The 20,709-nt window shown below is 43.3% G+C and overlaps 1 protein-coding gene across 6 annotated transcripts in view; it reads left to right on the top strand.

Annotated features, from left to right (window-relative positions):
* WDR37 (WD repeat domain 37) overlaps positions 1-17,959 on the top strand; it is a 69,726-nt gene extending 51,767 nt beyond the window's left edge. For all 6 annotated transcript variants that reach the window (XM_037031971.1, XM_037031969.1, XM_037031974.1 and 3 more), the window contains exons 11-14: positions 1,215-1,356; positions 11,064-11,198; positions 11,647-11,761; positions 15,136-17,959. In XM_037031971.1, coding sequence (XP_036887866.1) covers positions 1,215-1,356; positions 11,064-11,198; positions 11,647-11,761; positions 15,136-15,267 — 524 coding nt within the window. In that variant the 3' untranslated portion in view covers positions 15,268-17,959. The remainder of the gene's footprint in view (positions 1-1,214; positions 1,357-11,063; positions 11,199-11,646; positions 11,762-15,135) is intronic.
* Positions 17,960-20,709: the final 2,750 nt, after the last annotated feature.

Here is a 20,709-nt window from a genome sequence, read left to right as displayed (position 1 = left end):
CCAGTTGTGTGCTGGTGATTTATGTGCCTGTGTTTATATCTTACTTTGCAAATTCTTTCCTGTCCAGAATTATTGTTAGTTCTCTGGGTGCTGATTTTTTAGAGGTCCTTTCTAAAAAAACTGTTGGTAGGTGATTTTATCTTTAGGAGATTTAATTGCAACATGTAGTATCTAGATATTTGAAACGTACCGATGTATTAGCTTTATTGCTTTGTAGCATTCCACAGACATGGTGTCTTAAAATAACATGAGTTTAAACCTTGTGGTTTCCCTATGTCAGGAATGTTGGGCACACTTATTGGCCCTCTGCTCAGGGTCTCAGGATGTTGCCTGGAGTGTTAGCTCATCTGAGGCTTGGCATCCTTTTTTTTTACTGCTGTTGGAAGGATTCATTTCCTTGTGGTGAATGACAAGGGTCTCTCCATTTTCTTGCTAGCTGTCAGCTGGGGACTACCTTTAGCATCCACCGTGCCATTGGGTCCCTGATAGTCCCTTCTAGAGTTGTATTTCCCATGGCTATTTGATTTCTTCCAGACCAGCAGGGCAGCATTTCTGCCTGGACCCTTTTCAAAGGACACCTGATTATGTCAAGAACTCAAAGCCACCTCATTTAGGGGCCTAAGTTATAGCTGCAAAATCTGTTTTGCCATGTTTCGTACTGAGATTATCAGAGTAGTAACTCATCACATTTGTAGGTTCTGCCCACACTCAAGGGAAACTATCAGGCAGTGTGTACACCAGAGATGAGGCTCTTGAGGCCATTTTAAAATTCTTCCCACCACAAGTGTTTTTGCAGATTTGTCAGTAAGAACATTTCCTGTTTATTAAAGACTAATTTCACTGAAGACTCCACATGTATTATTAGAAGTTATTCTGCAAGTGAATGAGCCTGTTAAAGAGATTTGCCAGACCTTTTAACTGTCAGGGTCAGGAAGTAGGTCACACTCACACTCACACTCACACTCACACTCACACTCAGTGTCATGCTCCTTTAAATGTACAAGTGAAAGGACCTCCAGCTCCTGAGGGGAAACTAGTCTCCCTGTGACCACACGTGCTATTTATTGTTTCCTTGTGCTTACTTTTACAGTGGACATTAGCAGTGGAGAACATGAAGACTGAGTTTTGATTCTGGTGTTATTAAGAGAGCTTCACTGTAACTGTGTCTGCATGTGGGTGACCTTACACTTTTGTTGGTTTTGGTTGTATTGTAGGGCATGACCAGGAACTCACTCACTGTTGCACACACCCCACCCAGCGGCTCGTGGTGACCTCCTCTCGTGACACAACCTTCCGTCTGTGGGATTTCAGGGACCCGTCCATCCACTCTGTGAATGTTTTTCAGGGCCATACGGAGTGAGTTGCAGTCATTCAAATGTCTCTTTTTAACTGTTCACGATAAAGGTTTTGTGGGTGAATATGAAAACTTCATTCGTACCTTAATTTTCAGTATTAATTTTGAACTCCAATGTCTTCCAAAATGGCTACTCTTTCCCTAAACATTTAACTCCATTTTGGAGATTTCAAAGAAGTTAGAAGACTGAGAGAAGTCACTAAAGTTCTCTCAAGAAAATTGGATGGGGACAGAATGGGACAGTGGAAGAGGAGGTCAGAGAGGAAACGGAAGTTGCCAGCATTGGCAGTGTGAGGGGATCACACTGGGACTGTTCACAGCCACTCCCAAGTCCTCACATTGGGGGCTTTTCACCTAGTTGTGGTATTACGTGTATTTGCAGGGACTGTTCCAGGAGAAGATACTAGATCTCGGTGCTCTGATGCACACTGACTCTCACCCTTCTCTGTCTGGGTGTGTGTTGTGGGCAGCTCAGGAGTAACCATATCTTCACAGAACTTTCTTCTTTCCACAGACTTCTTATTCTCCCAGTCTGACCCTTCCCAATATATCACATGATCATCTTTCCAGTTACTCAGCCCATGAACCTCCCCACCCTGCTGCTGTGCTCCATGCAGACCACAATAAGGACTCCTGTCCAGTTGTACCTCCTGATGTATGCAGTAGTGTTCAGGAAATACTTTTCTAGAAAAAGATTTTATCTGTTCATTCCCAGAGAGAGGGGCAGGGAGGGAGAGAAACACCTGTTAGCTGCCTCTCCCACGGGCCCTGACGGGGGACCCAGCCAGCAACCTATGCGTGTGCCCTGACCAGGAATTGAACTGGTGACCTTTTAGTTCACAGGCCAGCACTCAATCCACTGAGCCTCACCAGCCAGTGCAGTAAATACTTTTTTATGAATGAAATTTTGTTCATCCAGCTGCTCCAGAATATATATTTCACTTCCTCCACCATGTGATGTAGCAGATAAGTCTGTTTTATCTTTGCAATGTTACATACTAAATTTTAGATTTAATGTTTATAATAAAAAAAGATTTTATTTATTTAGTATTTTTAGAGAGAGTAGAAGAGAGGGAGAAAGAGAGGGAAACATCGATATGTAGTTGCCTCTTACATGCCCCCAACTGGGGACCTGGCCTATAACCCAGGCGTGTGCCCTAACTGGGAATTGAACTGGCAACCCTGTGGTTCGCAGATTGGCACTCAATCCACTGAGCCACACCAGCCAGGGCTAATGTTTATAATTCATAAAGTATACAAAAGGGAACTGGGACAGAGTTATATAAGGAGCTTGACATGGGAGAACAGGTTGCACCTTGTACCTGAGGTGCATTTAAGTGTTTGGAGTAAGCAGCAGCCAGCACGTCCGAGATTTTAGCATACCACTGACTCTGTTCTGAGAGCATCCATGTGAGAACTTATTTTATTCTGATAAGGGAGGCAGTTCTTTACCAACTAGGATAGGCATAGCCCCGAAACAGAAAATGCCCGATTCTTAGGGGTTCATACAGTGCTGGGGGCTGAGCTGGGCCTACATGTTCTCCATGTCCTTGTGAGTCAGGTTCTTTTGATGGCTCTGGAGGTTGTGTAGGGAAAGCTGCTAACCAGGCCAGCCCACATGAGCACACTGGGAAGGGTGGGGCTGTGGGTGGAGCAAGAGTTCTTCATTGTCTGCTTTTAGGTTGAGGTCACTGGGTCCAGAAAGCAGATGCAGCTGTCTGGGTGGTTACCATGCGGACCATATGGGAAGGCGAACAGACCCTCGTACAACTCTACCTTGGAGCCTGCACGTCTTTTCTCCAAGTTTTTATTGTGAAAAGTTTCAGGCTTATGTAAAAGTTGGAAAAAAGAGTGCAGCAAACCCAGTGGTCCTTCTTTTAGAAGCGCAGTTGTTTTTATTTCACCACACTTGTCTGCCTGTATATGTGTACATGTGTATTGTATGATACACAGCACACACATGCACTTCTGCCTGTAGGTACCCATAAACATGTATCATAAGAATGCATAGTGCATGTGTAATTCTGTGTCTTTGAATTTGTGCACATGTGTATGAGTAGAACACACTTATACTTCTGTCTCTAGATACATATTGTACACATGGATATACAGCACGTGCACTTTGTCTATAGCTGTATGTACACATGTATCATGAGTACATCGTATGTGCATTTCCCTAGATATGTGTTCACATATATTGTATGACTATATAGCAAGATGCACTTCTGTCTCTACAAATAGGGGTTCACATGTATCATGTGAAGACACAGCACACACACTGCTCTCTCTATGGATGCGTGTACACATTATTGTATCGGAATGTACACTGTATTCTCTGAACAGCACTTTCTTTGGCCGCACCCTTGGAAAGAAAGTGTCCTTGTCATCACACTTCGCCCTTTCACCTCAGGTAGATCTTTTCAGAATAAGGACATCCTCCTAAATAACCATAGCACCACTGTCCAGCTAAGAACATTTAAACAAATTCTCTAACAACCCTGGTGTCCAGCCCATATTCAGATTTATCCTCTTACTGTAATAAAACTTACTTTTAGGTTAAACCCGGGAACTGCCCTTTGAAAGGAACGGGAGATGCGCCCGCTGAGTGTGTTTTCTCCTAGGCGGACCCAGGTCGTGCCTCCCGGCACCCGTGCCTTCCCTGCGGGGCACGTGGCAGAATGTCTGCTCTCCTTCCCCCCAGATCGGAAGAGCACCGTGTAGGGAANCCCCCCCCCCCCCCCCCCCCCCCCCGTCTAGTTTGGTTTGTTTCAGTTACTGTAAAAAGGGACTGACGGTTGAGGCTGTCACCGGGTCATTAAGTTTCCCCCATGGGCGGCCGATGATGACTCTAGTTCTGTACCCAACTGATGATATTTACAAGTGTGAATAAACTCGGACATTGAAAAAAATCTGAAATTAGCTCAGCGCAGATAAAATATCTGAGAATTTTAAAATTTCAGAAAAGAAAGTAATTTCTTTTTTGGTTTTATTTTTTCCATATGCTTGTAACTTTACTCCCTGTCCATGTGAAGTTCAACAATTTCTTCTAAAGAAAGCAAAACCCCACATCTAACAAGAAAATGTTTTTAAAAAATTAGTTAAAAAATTACAGTGGAAGCCCTGGCTGGTGTAGCTCAGTGGATTGAGCACGGGCCTGCGAACCAGAGGATCGCGGTTCGATTCCCAGTCAGGGCACATGCCTGGGTTGCGGGCCAGTTCCTGACAGGGCACACACGATACATTGTGTGTCCTCGGCAGAGGCAACCATACATTGATATTTCTCTCCCTCTCTCCTTCCCTTCCCCTCTAAAGATAAATAAATAAAATATTTAAAAAATTACAGTGGTTGCTTTAAAGTTATGACATTTTCATATGCTTTATTACCAAATATCAGGGGAGAAGTACTAAATACTAAAGTGTAGGTCATGTACTTTGAATTCTGTATTGTGGTGTTAAGGTTTTTGTGTGCTTTTAAAAAAGAGTGTGTTTTGACAACATTCTCTTTGATAAGAGTGTGTTTTGTGGTGGTGGTGATTTTCACCGTATTGAGTTCTGTACTTGGTGAGTGAGTCAGGCGTGTGTGGGCCCGAGGTGGAGGTGGGCAGTGGTCTGTCAGCACGCTGCCTTGGAGGTTTCGAGTTTAGTACTAAATGTCTCCCCTGGGTATTTGGCAATAAACACATAAGAAAAGTGGCATAACTTTAATCATTATAATTTCTAACTGATTAGAAATTCTGGTAGACTGACTGGGCTCGGTTTGTAAATCCATTACTCTTAGTGATTGGTTTCAAACCCTTGCCTGGGGGAGGAGAAGATATTGTTCTTTGAAGTTTCTGGTAGGGTGGCCCCAGAAGTCCCTGTGGCGTGGGGGTAGAAATTGCTGTCTGGGAAAGAAAAGGACTTGTAGGATTGCTGTGGCCTCAAAACTATATGGAACCTAAAGCCTCTCTCAGCTTCATGTTCCTTTACCCATGGTGCCTCAGAATCTGGTTTTATCTTTTTTAAAAAGGATAGATTGGAATAATTTTATTTGAAAAAGTTTAGAGATATACAATCCCTGGCAATGGTTGGTATCGAAGTTTATCATAAAACCAAGGACTCAGCTTGATAGTGCAAACTCCAGTGTACGGCCCCGTTTCCTATTTTCTCAGCTTTGTTAGTGTGAACATGCCACCCAGGTTCACAGAGAAGAGGAACAGCAGCAGCACTGGCCGAGTGTGACCCGACCTCAGTGGTTGTGTAAGGGCTGTTTTTGGAAGTTTACTTCATATTAATTAGTGGATGTTTGTCTTCTCATAGAGATGTTAGTAAGTATATTGTGTAGCTTCAACTGCTGGAGTATGTGTTTGCACCTCGTATATGTGGACACAGTGGTGATTTTCTGTAAATGGGGCCATTTTGCAAACCTTACTGTATTTTACTGAGAGAGGGCTTGAGGTGCTTCCATGTCAGCACCTTGGAACCAACTCTACTTCTAAGAAGCTTGTAGTTTGGATGTATAGTAATTTACTTAATCAGTCCCCTCTTGATACTTTTGTAAGTTGTTTCCAGATCAGAATATAGCTTGTAAAGTAAGAGGTGGGTTGATAATATTTCTCCATTTACCTTTTAAAAATTTCTCATTTAAGAAGGGCTGATCAGTACCTAGTAAAATAAGGTCTTCAGGGAAATTAGTACGATTAAATCACTCTCCTCAGCTTTGTCAGGAGCTCTATCCAAGTTGCTTCTCTTTCATTGAAATAACCTAGAAAAAAATTGTCAGGTTATTGACAGATGAAAAACTTGCAAACTACATTGTTACAGACTTGTGAAGACAGACATGAGCTGTGTTTGGACCAGGTTCCACGTGTTGGCAGAAACCGCTGAGCAGTGATGTGAAGTGAGCAGAGTGGGGAGGCGAGCAGCTGCCAGAGGCGGGGCTTGTCTTTGGAAGGGTAGTGGTGCTCACGCTCTGTGCGCTGAGGCCTGCATCAGGGAGCCCAGGGTGCTGTGTCATCTGGTCTGGTCTGTGCTCACTCCCTCTCGGCCACCCGGGGGGGCTGCAGGCATCCTCACCACCACGCGGGGCTCCTTGAAGTCAGTCCTCAGATGCCCAGTGTGCATAGTGTGTGCATCACACATGAGCTAGGAGAAAACCAGGCAGTCACCACTCAGGCAGCTGAGTGGTTCAGGAACAAGGAAATGCGAAGTGTTGAGGGGCTGTGATAGTGACTAATTCTGAAGTTTTTAAAGTGAAATTTTACTTGTAGTCACCTCCCTGCTTATGTGTGGAACCCAAGGATGCTTCCTGGGGCCACATGGTTCCACCCCTTTTAGTCTGTTTCAGTGAGCAAGTCATATTTGATTTGAAAAATGGTTGTTTCTGAGTGTAGTTGCTGAAGTAGCAGAGTCACTTCTGTATCAGTGGAGATTAGTTATGGTTATTTTATACATACATATATATACCTATCTGTACACGTGTCATGTTCTGAGGAGCTGGTACCACTTCTGATGGGCATGCCCACATGGATGTACATAATCTGCATATACATCCCAATTCGTATAGCCCATGTCACTTCTGATGGGCATCCTTACACATGTATATACCTATCTGTACATGTGTCATGCTCCTTGTAGCCCACACCACTCTAGTGGGCACACTCATACACATATACACTTATTTGCATGTGTCATGTTTTGTGTAACCTGTGTCACTTCTGGTGGGTGTGCTCACATACGGTTTTGAAGCACATTGGCCCACAGTCTCGGGCTATAAGAGCCTTTGGCTCCTCTAGTGCAGTGTTAGGTGGTCACTCCATACTCCAGTCTGAGCAACACTTCCTTTATTACCAGTAAGGGAAAGATTCTCCTGGGAGGGGTCACTAAACACCCAGAGCTGGGCGTGTGGCTCCCTGTGATGTCTTTCTTACCAATGAAAGCAATAGTGACCTTCCTTCAACTTTGCAGTTTTTGGCTAATCTAGTATATTGGAGAATGAAACATTTGCAGTTCCTTATATATTTCTGACTTTTATTTTCTAACTATTCTGATGAATAGGACTTGTCTGAATCACATTTCCTTCAAAGCTGATATAAAAGGTTTTTCCTTTTGAAAGCTTAAAAAAAATAAAACCTTCGAAGTTCTTTCCCAGTTTCTGTACACAGACTCACATTATGGTGATGTTGAGACATTGGCTGCTGTTAGTTGATGAGTATGTAACAGGCAAAGTTTGGGACTCAGAGAATATGGGAATGGAAAGTCAAGTGATTAAAACCAGAGAGATTATTCCTTATGTAATTTAAATGGTATACATTCCTCTCGGGTTTCTGTATAATTATTGTAGTCATTACAAATATTCACACTTAAAGTTGGGGCTGTTACATTGTTCAGTAAGAACAAAACAAGGACCACAGTTTTCAGAGAAAGAAAGTCAGTGTCTTGACTTTGATATTACTAGTGGGAAATCAGCGTATAAATCTTACTCATTTTAACTTCTCTGTAGTAATTTTAAATCAGGTTGTGTGGCACTATCATCTTGAATAATTTGTGGAAAAGGGTTCTTAATTAATAGAATGCTAAGGAGGAGGATTTAGCCAGGTTAACCGAACATACTGTTTTGTCCTGCTCTTAAAACCACTTTCAGAGCCCTCTCTGGCCAGTGGTAAAGCTGGTGACTGCAGGGGGTTTCCGAGAGAACTATTAGCAGCACATTCCAGCCACTAGGCTGCATGTTCTAAAACTGTAGCACGTTTCATTAAAGCCAGGACCGCTGCCATCTTTTCCACTAGAATGTAAACATTACCCGGAATGGTTTTACCCGGTCTTTGTTGGGGGTTCTCTCCAGCACACAAAGAAGGGTCTGGCACATAGCAGTGCTCAGAAATCCTTGTTGAATGGATAGTTTGGTAGTTCAGTAATTTAGAAAGGAAACCTTTCAGTTGTCCTGAAGAGGGAGATGAAGAGAGGAGAGCAGCCAAGTGAGAGTACCGAGTAGCTGGCACAGTAAGGAGCCTTAACATCTGTTTTTTCCTTAAAAGTTGTTTTATCTATATATTTTTATTTTTATTGTTTTTTAAAAAATATTTTTACTTATTTATTTTAGAGAGAGTGTAAGGGAGGGAGAAAGAGAGGGAGAGAAACGTCAATGTGTGTTTGCCTCTTACATTCCACCAAGAGACCTAGCCTGCAACTTAGGCATGTGTCCTGGCTGGGAATCGAACTGGTGACCTTTTGGTTGACAGGCCGGCACTCAATCCACTGAGCCACACCAGCCAGGGCTATCTGTATGTTTTTAGAGAGGGGAAGGGAGAGAGACAAGAGAGGGAGAGAAACATCAGTCAGTTGCCTCTGGCACACACCCTAACTGGGGACTGAGTCTGTAACCCAAGTATGTTCTCTGACTGGAAGTTGAACTAGTAACCCTTCACTTTGTGGGACTGTGGTCAACCAACTGAGCCACACCAGTCAGGAACATGCCTTAACATCATTTTTTTCAAGGGAACAGTGGAATTTTTAATCCTGAAAAAGAGTCATGTGTAATATAACTTTGATTCTTCCTTTGAATGTTTGTGATCTTTTTGGGGGGGAGTTAGCTATCAAGGAATATTTAGAAATGAATTTATTTGGAGATGAAGTTTCCTGGTCTTCTGAGGTCATATAGTACAGGCTGCTTGAGTGCCTTAAATTCTGCCAAGCACGTGTGGTAGGAAAGGCCCAGGAGGGCATATTCCCCAGGACCCTGCTCTGTCTCCTGCAGATGGTGTCATATGTTACGATGCCTAGTTCTAAAATAGTCTGGAAAGTAGGGACAACTTGTAGAGGAATGTGGTGACCTCTGATGCCTTTGGATACAGAGGCTGTGGCCTCGACAGGGTCGAGTGGCATGTGCGGGTCTCCTGTGCAGGGGCGTGAGAACTCTGCCTCTGCTGGTGGGAAAGTGCCATAGTTCATTTGCCACATCAGCCTCTGCTGGGCACACAGGTGTTACACCTGTGCCTTTACATGAACACTGCAGTGCACTGTAACAGGCGGATGGCCGTCGAGAGGGCCACACTGGTTGCTCCTCAATATGCTTTTCACATATGGCTCCGTGGACCTGAGGAGAAGCAGCCTGTGTTCTAGGGAAGGGTGCCCTGCCTTTTCTGTTCCTGGAGTGTAGTGCTTGCTCTCTGGCCTGCTCTTCAGATGTAGAAGGATGACTTTGTTTTGCAGGAAACTACACCTTACAATAAGAAATGGGTGCGCTGCAGTCAGTTTCTGACGCAGAGCCAGGAAAACGCCCTGCTGCAGCATTTCATGGGCCAGCATTTTCCACATCATATATTTTTTTTCTTAGCCATGAAATTCCAGCAGATTGTTATGCAAAACACTTTTGTGTCTCTGTGTGACTGGGAAGACAGCTGTTAGTCCTAATGAGGAGTGCTAGCATTACAGTCTTTCCGTTGATTGAGACCCTCAGAGGGAGCGGAATGTTCCAGATCGGGCAGTGGTGTGCGGCGAGGAGGTACCACGCTGTCAGCTGGAAGCACATGCTCGGCTGCTCGCGGCGACAAGATAAATGAGTCTGCTGGAGTCTGGCAGAGTCGGAGCTTTTCCAGTGTGCGGCCGTGGCGGCCCCGCTCCCCGTGGGACCCGAGTGGAGGGTGCCGTCAGATGACTGCCTCTGTGCCAGCTTTTTTCCTTTGATGGCCCACAATACCTGTCAGGACTGTGATTTATTAAAAACCTAATGTCTTTCAGCATTTCATTAACATAGGGTTCGACGGTCTTTTGTGGAGATTTTTTCCATTAATTTAGCAGAATGTTAACTGAAATTTAACTTGGCCCAAATCTTCTAAAAGCTAGAATCTGCAGAGCAGCCTGGTGTTATGAGCTATTCCCAGAGCTCTGTTGACAGTTGAATTCTTTAAACCTTGCTGTGACCTTTGGCTGGATGAGGAGTAACACAAGCCCTTGTGTTGTTTTATAAATAGAGACTTCAGATGGGTCTCGGGACTGATGCTCCAGGTTTCCCCCGTTTTCCTTGGTGTAGCATAATGGCTGACATTGGGCGATGTAGCACCTGGGGAGGGGACAGAAGCAGCTGGGCAGAGGCAGGGAGGCTGCTTATCCCAGGTCCACAGGATACTCCACAGACAGGTCACCTGCACGCCGGCAGTGACGACCAGGGTGAGGCCCACCTGGCAGGGACTCAGGAATTAATGCCGGTGAAGCAGCTTTAGGTCTGAGTCTGGGATGGACCTGGGTATTCTAAACCTGAGAAGTTTGTCTCTTGTTTTAGATTCTTAAGTGGAATAAAAGTAGTTTGGAATTGTTGTGAGAAATAATAAGGCTATATATGTAAAATGTATGTTATTTATTTGTAGTTAATTTTTATGCCTCTGAAAATAATATGGCTCTTAAATATTCAGGGAGGCTGTTATTTAGGGCCAGAGTTGTCAGGAATGGTTAGATTATTTTCATGACCATTTCTTCTTCTTTTTAAAATTTTTTCCTTCTTATTGAGGTATAGTTGGCAAGTGAAAATTGATTATAGTTAAGGTGTACAGTGTGATGTTTAGTATATACATCCAGTGAAATGATCCCTCACCTCCCATGGTTACCTGTTCTGTTTGTGTGGTGAGAGCACTTAAGATCCACTCTCCTAGCAAATTTCAAGTACATGGTACAGTATGAACTAGTCACCATGCTGTACACTAGATGAGGTTCTGACCTTTCCCTTTACTCATAGCACCGTGACCTCTGCTGTGTTTACCGTGGGAGATAACGTCGTTTCAGGCAGTGACGACCGCACCGTGAAGGTCTGGGATTTGAAGAACATGAGATCTCCCATTGCGACCATTCGGACGGACTCCGCTATCAACAGGTGAAGGAAGCTACTCATTGCTTAGATGTTTACTTGACTGGAAAGGGTTGGTTGTACTGCAGTGTCTTGTCCATGAGCCTTGGGAAAGTGGTTCTGACTTCTGGGAGAATATTTGTTATTGATCCTCCAATGCAAATTCATTGTCCATAAACACTGAAACTTCAGTGCAGAATCAGGTTGGTGTAGTGGGCTTTGAGAATAAGAGTGAGGCAGTTATGGCTCAGTGTCATAGTGTTTCTGTTTTAGTGACCATGCTGTACATGTGAGTTGTGTGTAAATAACTTGGTCTCTGTATCCTAAAGCTATAGGCAGGGAATATACTTGGAGTTTGCTGTAATGTTTGCTGTGAAGTATGCGTAGTGTGGAATACTCTACTGCATCATAATCTGTAAACTCAGAAACCGATGCTGTCACTGTTTTATATGGAACCCACTTTGTCTCTTTGCAGGATCAATGTATGTGTTGGCCAAAAAATCATCGCCCTCCCCCATGACAACCGACAAGTAAGGTTATTTGATATGTCCGGAGTGCGGCTGGCACGGCTCCCCCGCAGCAGTCGGCAGGTAACTGCAGGCAGTGTGTGTTCACGGAGGGCCTCACGTCTGCAAGGTCATCCGCAACTCATGGAAATGACATTGCGAGTCACACATGTGTTTCAGCTTTCTAATAGCCACTTAAAAAATTATGTTAACAATACATTTTACAAGATATATCCAAAATAATATCATTTGGACATGTCATTAGTATAAAAGTATTAGTGAATTTGACACTCTTGTTTTCTTATTAACTTTGGATGCTAGATTTTCATTGCAAATATTTGATCTGTATTTAGGGTTCCTAGAATTTAACTTTAAAAATGTTTCCTAATTCTTGAACTGAGTAGTAGTTGTTACTTTTAACTAAAAGGAAATGGAGTATTCAGTTCCTCAGTGTCACCAGCCATGTTTCAGGAGCTCATTTGCATGTGGGGTAGTGGCCACTGTCCTGGAAAGCACAGTTTACGTATTTGCAGTTGAACTTAAACAAATTGGAAGTATATTAAATGACAAGAGTTTGCATGGTCAGGCAGGATTGGTGATCATGGATTGTGGTAGCTTGTTAAGAAGGGACCCTCCAGTCCCAGCCAGGAACCCCTTTCCGTTTTGGGTTGCCAGGACAGACTCCATTGTAGATGTGACCATCTTGGTTGTTAGGACTGCTCCCTACATTCAGCCTAGATGGTGCAGTGCGGAGGTGTTGATTCAGTATATAATGAGGTGTTTGCACAACCTGTCACAGTTACCTGGGCTGCAGTACCAGCTCAGACCTGCTGACTTGGTCTCTGAGGGGCGCCAGGGAACCTCTGTCTTGATTTGTTCTCTGGGTGATTTCAAGTTTGAGGGAGAATCCCTGAGTGAGTGGCACACTGGTTCCTTCTGTGGGGGAAATGAATGTAGCTGCAGTAACAAGAGCCAGCCCTGCCTCCGCCCCGCCCGCCCCCAGCTTGGTGAGGTGGCCTTTTTTCAGTTTTGTGCCTGAGTCCCACCACACAGTCATTCTCCTTTGCTTTTTTCAGCCTTTTCTGTGTGTCACTGTGATACCTCATTCTTTCTTAAGGAACTCATTTTCTGATGCTGCAGTTAGTGTGTCTGTGCACGCTGGCATTCCACCACCATAGCTGCAACATAGTGGGTACCCATGAGCCTTGGTCTAGTTACCCCATGTCTTTTTTGGGCAGAGCCTCAAAGTGCATCTGTGAGCTGCAGGCTGGCCATGGTGGGTGTTGGGGCTCAGGAACCACAGACTTAGGAAGACGGTCAAGTGGGATTTGCTGCCAATAGAGCAGCAAGTCTAAGTGGCACCAACTTTCTGAAAGCTCCCTGTGCTTCAGACATGGCTGATTCTTCCCTGTGTGGCTCCTTTGTGTGCTGTTTGAAGTCAGTTACTGAGCTTCTTAATTATGAATGCATGTCACAGAAGCACTACTCAGATTTAGCATAACCATAGAGAGGCTCCCAGCCCCTAGCAAAGCTGTGGTTGCATGTCTGGGATTTTCTTTGGTAACTGCTGAGCATCGCTGATGTATCCTCCAAATGCCTGTCCTACACAGTAGGGTTCTTTATTTTTCGCTGCACCTGTGCAGTACATAAAATTGCTCTGCAATGTGGAAAGCTAGTATTCTCAAATACAAGTGGGTGTGTGTGTAGCTTCGTTACTTTCAGAATATTTCCCCGCAAAAAACTGGGAGTTCTCAGCAGTTCTTGGGGCTCATTCTGAACACAACTTCATTTTTAATTATCTGTTAATATTCAAACCTGTTTGAATTGTAGAAATCTGTTGTGCTTGGGTTTATATCCTCCTAATGTGAGTCTGAAAAGACTTATTTTTATTATTAATGAATAACATTTCATTCTCAACTTGTAACACTTCTTCAGATAAGTCATATGGTTTTCAGTGTCACAGAACTGCAGCTAGACATCCCTGTTTCATGTCGTCTCAACTTCTTCCAGCTGACAGATTTATAAAGAGACAACGAAACTCAGTTGAACTTGGTCACTAGAGCAGCAGGAGCTTTTGATAATGGAATTGTTTTAACTTCGGGGAGCGTGTAAGTGACGTTTTCCAAAGGGTGGACTGAGCAGGCGCCCTTTGGGCGGAGAGGACCATGGCGTAGCGCACAGTGAGAGGTCCATCTGTGGCCAGGGCACAGGGTCTGCACAGGAGTGTGGAGCTTTCAACATGGGCCTGCGACTCCAGGAGGGCAGAGTGGTTTCAGAGTGTGCGTGTGCATAGAGGTTTTTTGGGTCATGTCCGCATGCATTCTGGGAGTGTACAGATGAAAGGATGATTGACCTAGTGTGGGCTTCCAGCTCAGTGAGGACTTAGCTTCTGGATTGCACCCACCCTTGTAGGTGCTGCCTGGTCTCTTCCCTCATCCAGGTAGTTGGAACCTGATTTTATGGTTAGTACAGTGAATGCCTTGAGTTTGTCATCTTCAACTAGTTCTTTCCAGAGACTCGATTTTTCCTGCCAGCTAATGAATGCTTGTTCATTCTCTTCTTGGGTTCCAAACAAAGAAGTATAGAAGATCCCTTCCCAAACCCTTTGTTCTGTGGGCTCCTTACTCGCAGTCCTTTCATTGTGTGGCCTGTCTAGTTCTCTCTAAAACATATAGCTAGCAATATTCATATGTGAATGTTTTCCAGAGGGGACTTCTGTGCTGTTCTTTCACTTACTAAATTTCTGTCAGCTGTTCCTAATCCTGCTTCAGGTACTTTATTGTAGGATGTAGTAACAGCCACTTATTTATTAGAGCAATGTACGACTCTTCTAAGGCATTGCTTGCATCTGTGTGTGTGTGCATACACCAAACATAGTACACTGTAAACTTCACACACGTTTTACAGTAATTTTTTTCAACATTCTGGTATTGAACTGGAATCTTTAAAGCTAGCAGGAATCTACTTGAAAGGCCATTTATTTTTTTCTTTTTTTACTTGGCACCAAATGTGTTTTCCTAGCTGCTTTAACACCTGAACCAATTATTTGTTAAAATGTATTTGAGGTCTTTGAGTGAATTTCATTGAGTTTATTCCCAAATTTACCTAGCCTCATTTATTCATTAAAACATTTTAAGTTGATTATTTTTAGTTATTTATTTTTGTCTGACTGTAATCTTCCTCATTTTCTTAAAAAGAATCGTAAATGATTTTGTTGTGCATCTCACTGGGTTCTTGTGTCTGACCTCATTCATTTGTCATGGCCTTTCCACCAGCACATTCCTGAGAGCCTATTGTCCTACTCAGTGTTTTGGGCTCACTTTGACTAATCCTGCCTATTAATTGTTTTCCTCTTCATTTGGTTGCTTTGAGTGGTGTAGTTGTTAATTTGGCTGAGGTTTTATAGCTTTTATGCTTGAGGAATAATACACTAATTCTGGTTTGTGTGTTGGTAATAGGGCCACAGAAGAATGGTGTGCTGCTCGGCGTGGAGTGAGGACCATCCCACATGCAATTTGTTCACCTGTGGGTTTGACAGGCAAGCCATAGGCTGGAACATCAACATCCCTGCGCTGTTACAAGAAAAATAAGGTGCTGCCACTATTTGCCATGGACCTGTGACTGGAGCAGACTTTCTCATAGTGATCAGCCATTTTTGTGAGAGCTGGACCCTGAGAAGGGTGATTTGTATATGTCCTTTTCACATTGTACCCAGCTTGCATGAAATGTACAGAACTGTGGTTTTGTTTTTTATCCGTCTTGTCTGTGCTGGCATCCTCTGGTCAGTGGGAACGGAGCCCCTCCCTGTAGCACATGGCATTTGACAGATGTCAGGAGGGCATCACACTTGTGTGAGTTCAATGTGAACCTGTGTATTACTGTGAGCATAAGTCTGTGGCATTTCTGGAATAATCCTACATATCTACCTTGTCCTGGGGAGACTGCAGGGCTGTGTTTGCCTTGGCTGATAAATGGCAGGATTGTAAAAAAATTTTATGTTTACTTCCTTATGAAGTTGTAGCAAGCGCTGTTGTATAATTTAGCTTCAGCTCTTTATTCTGTTACAGTTCTGTGAAATTAACCTGGATCTTAGAAGTAAAAAAATAGCATGAAATGTTGAGTTTGCAACATTCAGAGAGTTTGTTTTGAAAAGAAAAGGTTTCTGTTGTTTTTATAGAAAATCATTTCAATATCCTGAGGTCTCATATTAGCAAATTCTAAAATATAATGATTCTAATCACCAATTTCAGATCGTAAGCAAAAATTTAAAGCACTTTAGTTTATAGCTATGGTTATAAACAGTTTTTAGAAGTTTCAAATGATTTATCCATTGAATGTGACTTGACCTTTTTAAGAAGGCTCTGCTACCTGAAGACAAAACCTTATTTATTTTCTACACCTTTGGTTTGCATATTTCTACATGGGTTCAGTTCCTTGGTGGTATTTGAGAGCCAGCAATGCAAATAAATGAGCACTACCTCAAAAATAAATGTCTGGAAAACTTGGGAGTCTCACTGTGCCTAGCTAACTAAGCACTTTGGCTTTTAGCTGGAATACTGAATTCAGTTCAGAAGGCAAGAAAGACAAACAGCAAATGTATCCTGAAGACAAAGGCGCTTCCATTAGCCAGCAGGGTGGCAGCTATAGCCATAGTTTACAGGTGACAAGATGCTCCGGTCTATGCTGCCGGAACACCTCTCAGTGCCAACCCTCCCACTGCTGGGCCCGTCACTCTTGCCTTCTTAGCAGTTACTGTGTCTGACGTTTGTGAGTTAGTGTTATTGTTGAGTTATAGTTTTGATAAAGAGACATCTCAGTGTATTGCTCCTCATAATTTTAGTCCTTGAATATGTCCACTTGGAGATTGGCCCCTTGGAGAGATACAAGAGGGTAATGTTGGGAATGACCATAGGTGACCCCATTCCTTGTGTCTCCTGTTTTGTAGTGACATGGGCTAGAGCGCCGTTTGGTGCGGTGCAGCACAGTGGGACAGTGTGCAGGCTGCCCTTGGGTGGAGCGCCTAAGGCCCAGGTCCTACAGTAGCTAATCTTTGAGACTTGAGCCCTGAAGCATTGGTGATTCTGAAATGATTTACAGAGCCTGGCAGGGAAGAGGGACCAGGAAGAATCAGAGTTGAGGTTGCTAACTAAGGGACAAACAAGAAAAGTTTTAGAGTGACTTAATTTTTAAAACTCAAGAATTGGTTGTATTTTTAAAGTGTGCCATTTGCCCTGAGCACACTGAGGACAAAGTCAGCTTGTCACTGTGAGCCTGAGCACCAGGGTCCAGCCGTGCTCTCCTGAGTGGTCTTATGGCAGGATATCTGGTGGTCACACCTTCTCCACGGCACCACACCCCAAAGGCCTGAGCGTGGTGAGCTCTCAATGTTGATTTGCCTAACCACACTCTCGGGTCCTCTTGTGTTTTAATTTGAATGTTTGGGTGTCTTAGAATCACTGTTAGGGACATTGAAAAATGTATATAAATAGCTAAATCAACCTGAAGAACCAGATCTCTGCCAGATAGAAAATTTTGAAGCTTTTAAATACGTATTCGTGATTGCCATTTAATTCTGCACAGACCAGCGCCCTTCATGGTCGGCAGCTGCTCAATTTGCTAAGCGGAAGGGCCAGCCTCACTCATCTCCTTGAAGGGCGCAAGGCCCCACAGTGCTGGAGCCGGGTTCCCAGGCACAGGACCTGCTCCTGCTGGCTGCTGCGTGTCCTTGATGGGATCCCTTCAGCTGCTCTGGTTGTAGAGCTGGTGATTTCAGAAGTCATGAAGGAGACTGGGGGGTAGTGTGTGTGTGCACATGTGTGAGTTTGCATGCATGTATGTGTGTGTGTGGCTAAACTTGTCATGTGATCAGCCACAAGTGATTTCATCTGAAATAGTGTTTTGAAATGGGAATTGTTCTGTCCCATATGCTGACATGTCCAGAATTTCATTTAATAATGGAAAGGGAATGGTGGTTACTGAAAACTGTGTGTTGATAGAGAATTTCATACGAGATACACTGTTGGACAAAGCAGCACTCTTTCGACCACTGCACATCAGTTTCTGTGGAGTCAGAGGTTCTGTACATATTTTGCAACCTGAAGAATCCTATGTAAAATTATTTGTTGCTTAAATGTGTGAAAAACAAGTTTCTTTGGGACAAAGTATGCATTTGTAAGTGTTGTATAGAAGCAAGTGTTTTTATTGTATTGATGTAATTGTTTTTAAGTGTTCTGTGTCTTCATTCCAATATGAAATTCATTAAAAGTCCATGTTCCATAATTACTATTGTAAAAAGTTTTGTTTTTAGGGGTGTCTTTTATTATTATTTTACTTTTTAAAATTATTTTACTTTTTAAAAATGTATTGCTTTCATGCAACTTTGTTAATAGCTACTGAACATCACAATGAAGTAGAAATTGTACAGATTTCTAATTATGGTATTACTCCGTTGAAAAATTTTAATTTTAGACTTAAAAGATCAGTTGTGTTATATTTCCTATCTGTCTGTTAGGTTAGTATTAAGTGATACATAATCTTCTCCATTCCTGCATTCTCATCCCAAAAATTTCTGAAAGAAGTTAATGATTTGAAGTAATGCAGGCATTTCTCAAAGTTCCCCAGCATCCAATAAGATGCTTGTTGTTACTATAGCAGGTAAGCTTGTTTGAAAGTTTTAAAAATTGCAGTTAAAGAAAGTTGACCCTATTTTCTATGGGGAGTGTGAATCAGGATCTGGGGCGGCTGCCCGCCCTCCGTCTGTCCTCACACACGTGTGCGAATCACTGCCCGTCGCAGGAACTGCATGAGGTGTTCACACACGACGCGGTATTCCTGCCTGCCGGCCCTCATTGCACAGGCATTGGCAGAAGTGCCCCACTACTTACCTCTCCTTACTCTTAAAAAACGTGATTGTTGAAATTTTGTGATTACATCTTCAGTTACATTGAAAAGTCCACATATTGGTATGAAGAATCAAGAAGGCAAGATTGGTATTGCTATAGTGTCATCAAAATGCCACTAAGATGTGTGTCTCCTATCCATTGGTACTGTTTTCTCAATAAGTTAGAAGTTAGATTATTCCAAAAATTGAGAATACCTCAATTGTTATATGTAACATATTTAGTCCATATTATGGAGTGAAGAAGCTAAAAGTGAAATTAGATAAAAAGTATTGCATAATTTAAAAATAATTCCAGTAAAACATTTTAAGCAGCTTCTGGTCAAAAATAAAATACAGTAAGCGGATCTTTGGAGCTCTAATAAGAGTCTAGGTGATTGGCAGGTGATACCCATTTGTGACTTGTGGGCTGGGGGAGAGAGCAACAAGGGAGCAGCATTAGATCGTTTGCGCCAGGCATCTCTATAAAGAGATGAAGTCAGTCTGAAGCATTGAAGGTTGGCAAGGATGTTGGGGACTGCAGGGGAGGAGCAAGGGGATGCGCACGTAGAGCACGGCGTTGTATAGAGCGAGGGGAGGACACCTGGCGAGGTGGGGTGAGCGGTGGGGCCCAAGTCATGCAGCAGCCTGGGTGAGGGCAGGTTTGCTCCAGGTGTGCTCGCTGACTTGTGGGGATGCACCGAGAGGTCACTAGGAGTCATGCAGGTAGGAGACATCGCTGCAGGGTGTGCTGGTGGCAGTGTGGTGGAGGAAGAGCATGGCCTCGAGTCTGACTTGGAAAGAGACTAGGAAGTTCTTGCTGGAAGGCAGGGCTGTTTATTCCACAATTCAGGTGCATGGTAGAAAATGCTGTTACTGGGAGCACACAGCTTTGATGTCAGGCATTCCTTAGTTACCCAGAAGATGTTTTGAGTACAACCTAGAATGTATGAGGACTTTTCCCTAAAGGAAATGGCAATGTGTTAGGAAAGTTTAAGCACCACTTAGGAACATTGGGTTTGAGTTACCTTAGCTAAATGTGTTTACTTCCTGTCTGCCAGGCATTTGTCACCAACAGGACACAAACACTTCCTGTCACACTGGGTGTCACATCTGCCCCTCACCCTCATGGGTTCTTAGTGAGTGGTTATTTTATACTCCGTCCAACCCAAACTGGACATTTCAAGATCCTCCCCTGAAATTTTGGAACTAGAACTGAGAAAGCCAGTCTCCAATCGCTTCATCTGAGTGAGAAGAATGCAGATATGCTAAGAGAAAAGAACCAGAAGTGTGTGCTCAGCAAACTGCCTTTCAAGAAGGTGTGAAATGCAGATTATGTGGGATAAACAGTTTTCACCAGTATGCCTTTTTTTTTGATTTTTAAAATTTTTTATTTTTATTTAATTCTTGTTCAGGTACAGTTTTCTGTCTTATATTCACAGCCCTGTCCCCCCAGTGCTCCCCACCTCCCTCCCATTTCCGCCCCCCACCTTAGTTATTGTCCATGTGTTCTTTATATTCATGTGAGTCCATCCCCTTTTCCCTATGATTCTCTCCCCTCTCCCCTCTGGACCCTGTCAGCCTGTTCCGTATTCAAGTGTTATTGGTCATATTTTGCTTGCTTGTTTGTTCTGTTGCTTAGATTCCTGTTAATGGTGATATCATATGGTATTTGTCTTTCACTGCCTGGCTTATTTCACTCAGCATAATGCTTTCCAGTTCCATCCATGATGTTGCAAAGGGTAGGAGTTCCTTCTTCCTTTCTGCAGCATAGAATTCCATTGTGTAAATGTACCATAGCTTTTTGATCCAGTCATTTACCGATGGGCATCTGGGAATAAACCTAACCAAGGAGGTTAAAGAACTGTATGCTGAAAACTACACAACACTGAAGAAAGAAATCAAGGAAGACACAAACAAATGGAAACATATACGTGTTCATGGATTGGAAGAATTAACATCATCAGAATGTCCATACTACCCAAAGCAATTTACAGATTCAATGCAATACCTATTAAAGTACCAATGGCATATTTCACAGACAGAACAAACGCCTTTTCTGATGAAGCTTCATAAGGTACCGTAAGGAGAACAAGCCATGGAGGCGTAGCTTCAAAGTGGACAAATATCCCAGCACACAGCCATGTAAAACTGT

The sequence above is a fragment of the Sturnira hondurensis genome, unplaced genomic scaffold (assembly GCF_014824575.4).
Source record: "Sturnira hondurensis isolate 20B ecotype Veracruz unplaced genomic scaffold, ASM1482457v3 Scaffold0021214, whole genome shotgun sequence".
In the NCBI taxonomy this organism is placed as follows: Eukaryota; Metazoa; Chordata; class Mammalia; order Chiroptera; family Phyllostomidae; genus Sturnira; species Sturnira hondurensis.
Note: the sequence above shows the minus strand (reverse complement) of the source record. Positions and strands in the feature narration are given on the sequence as shown.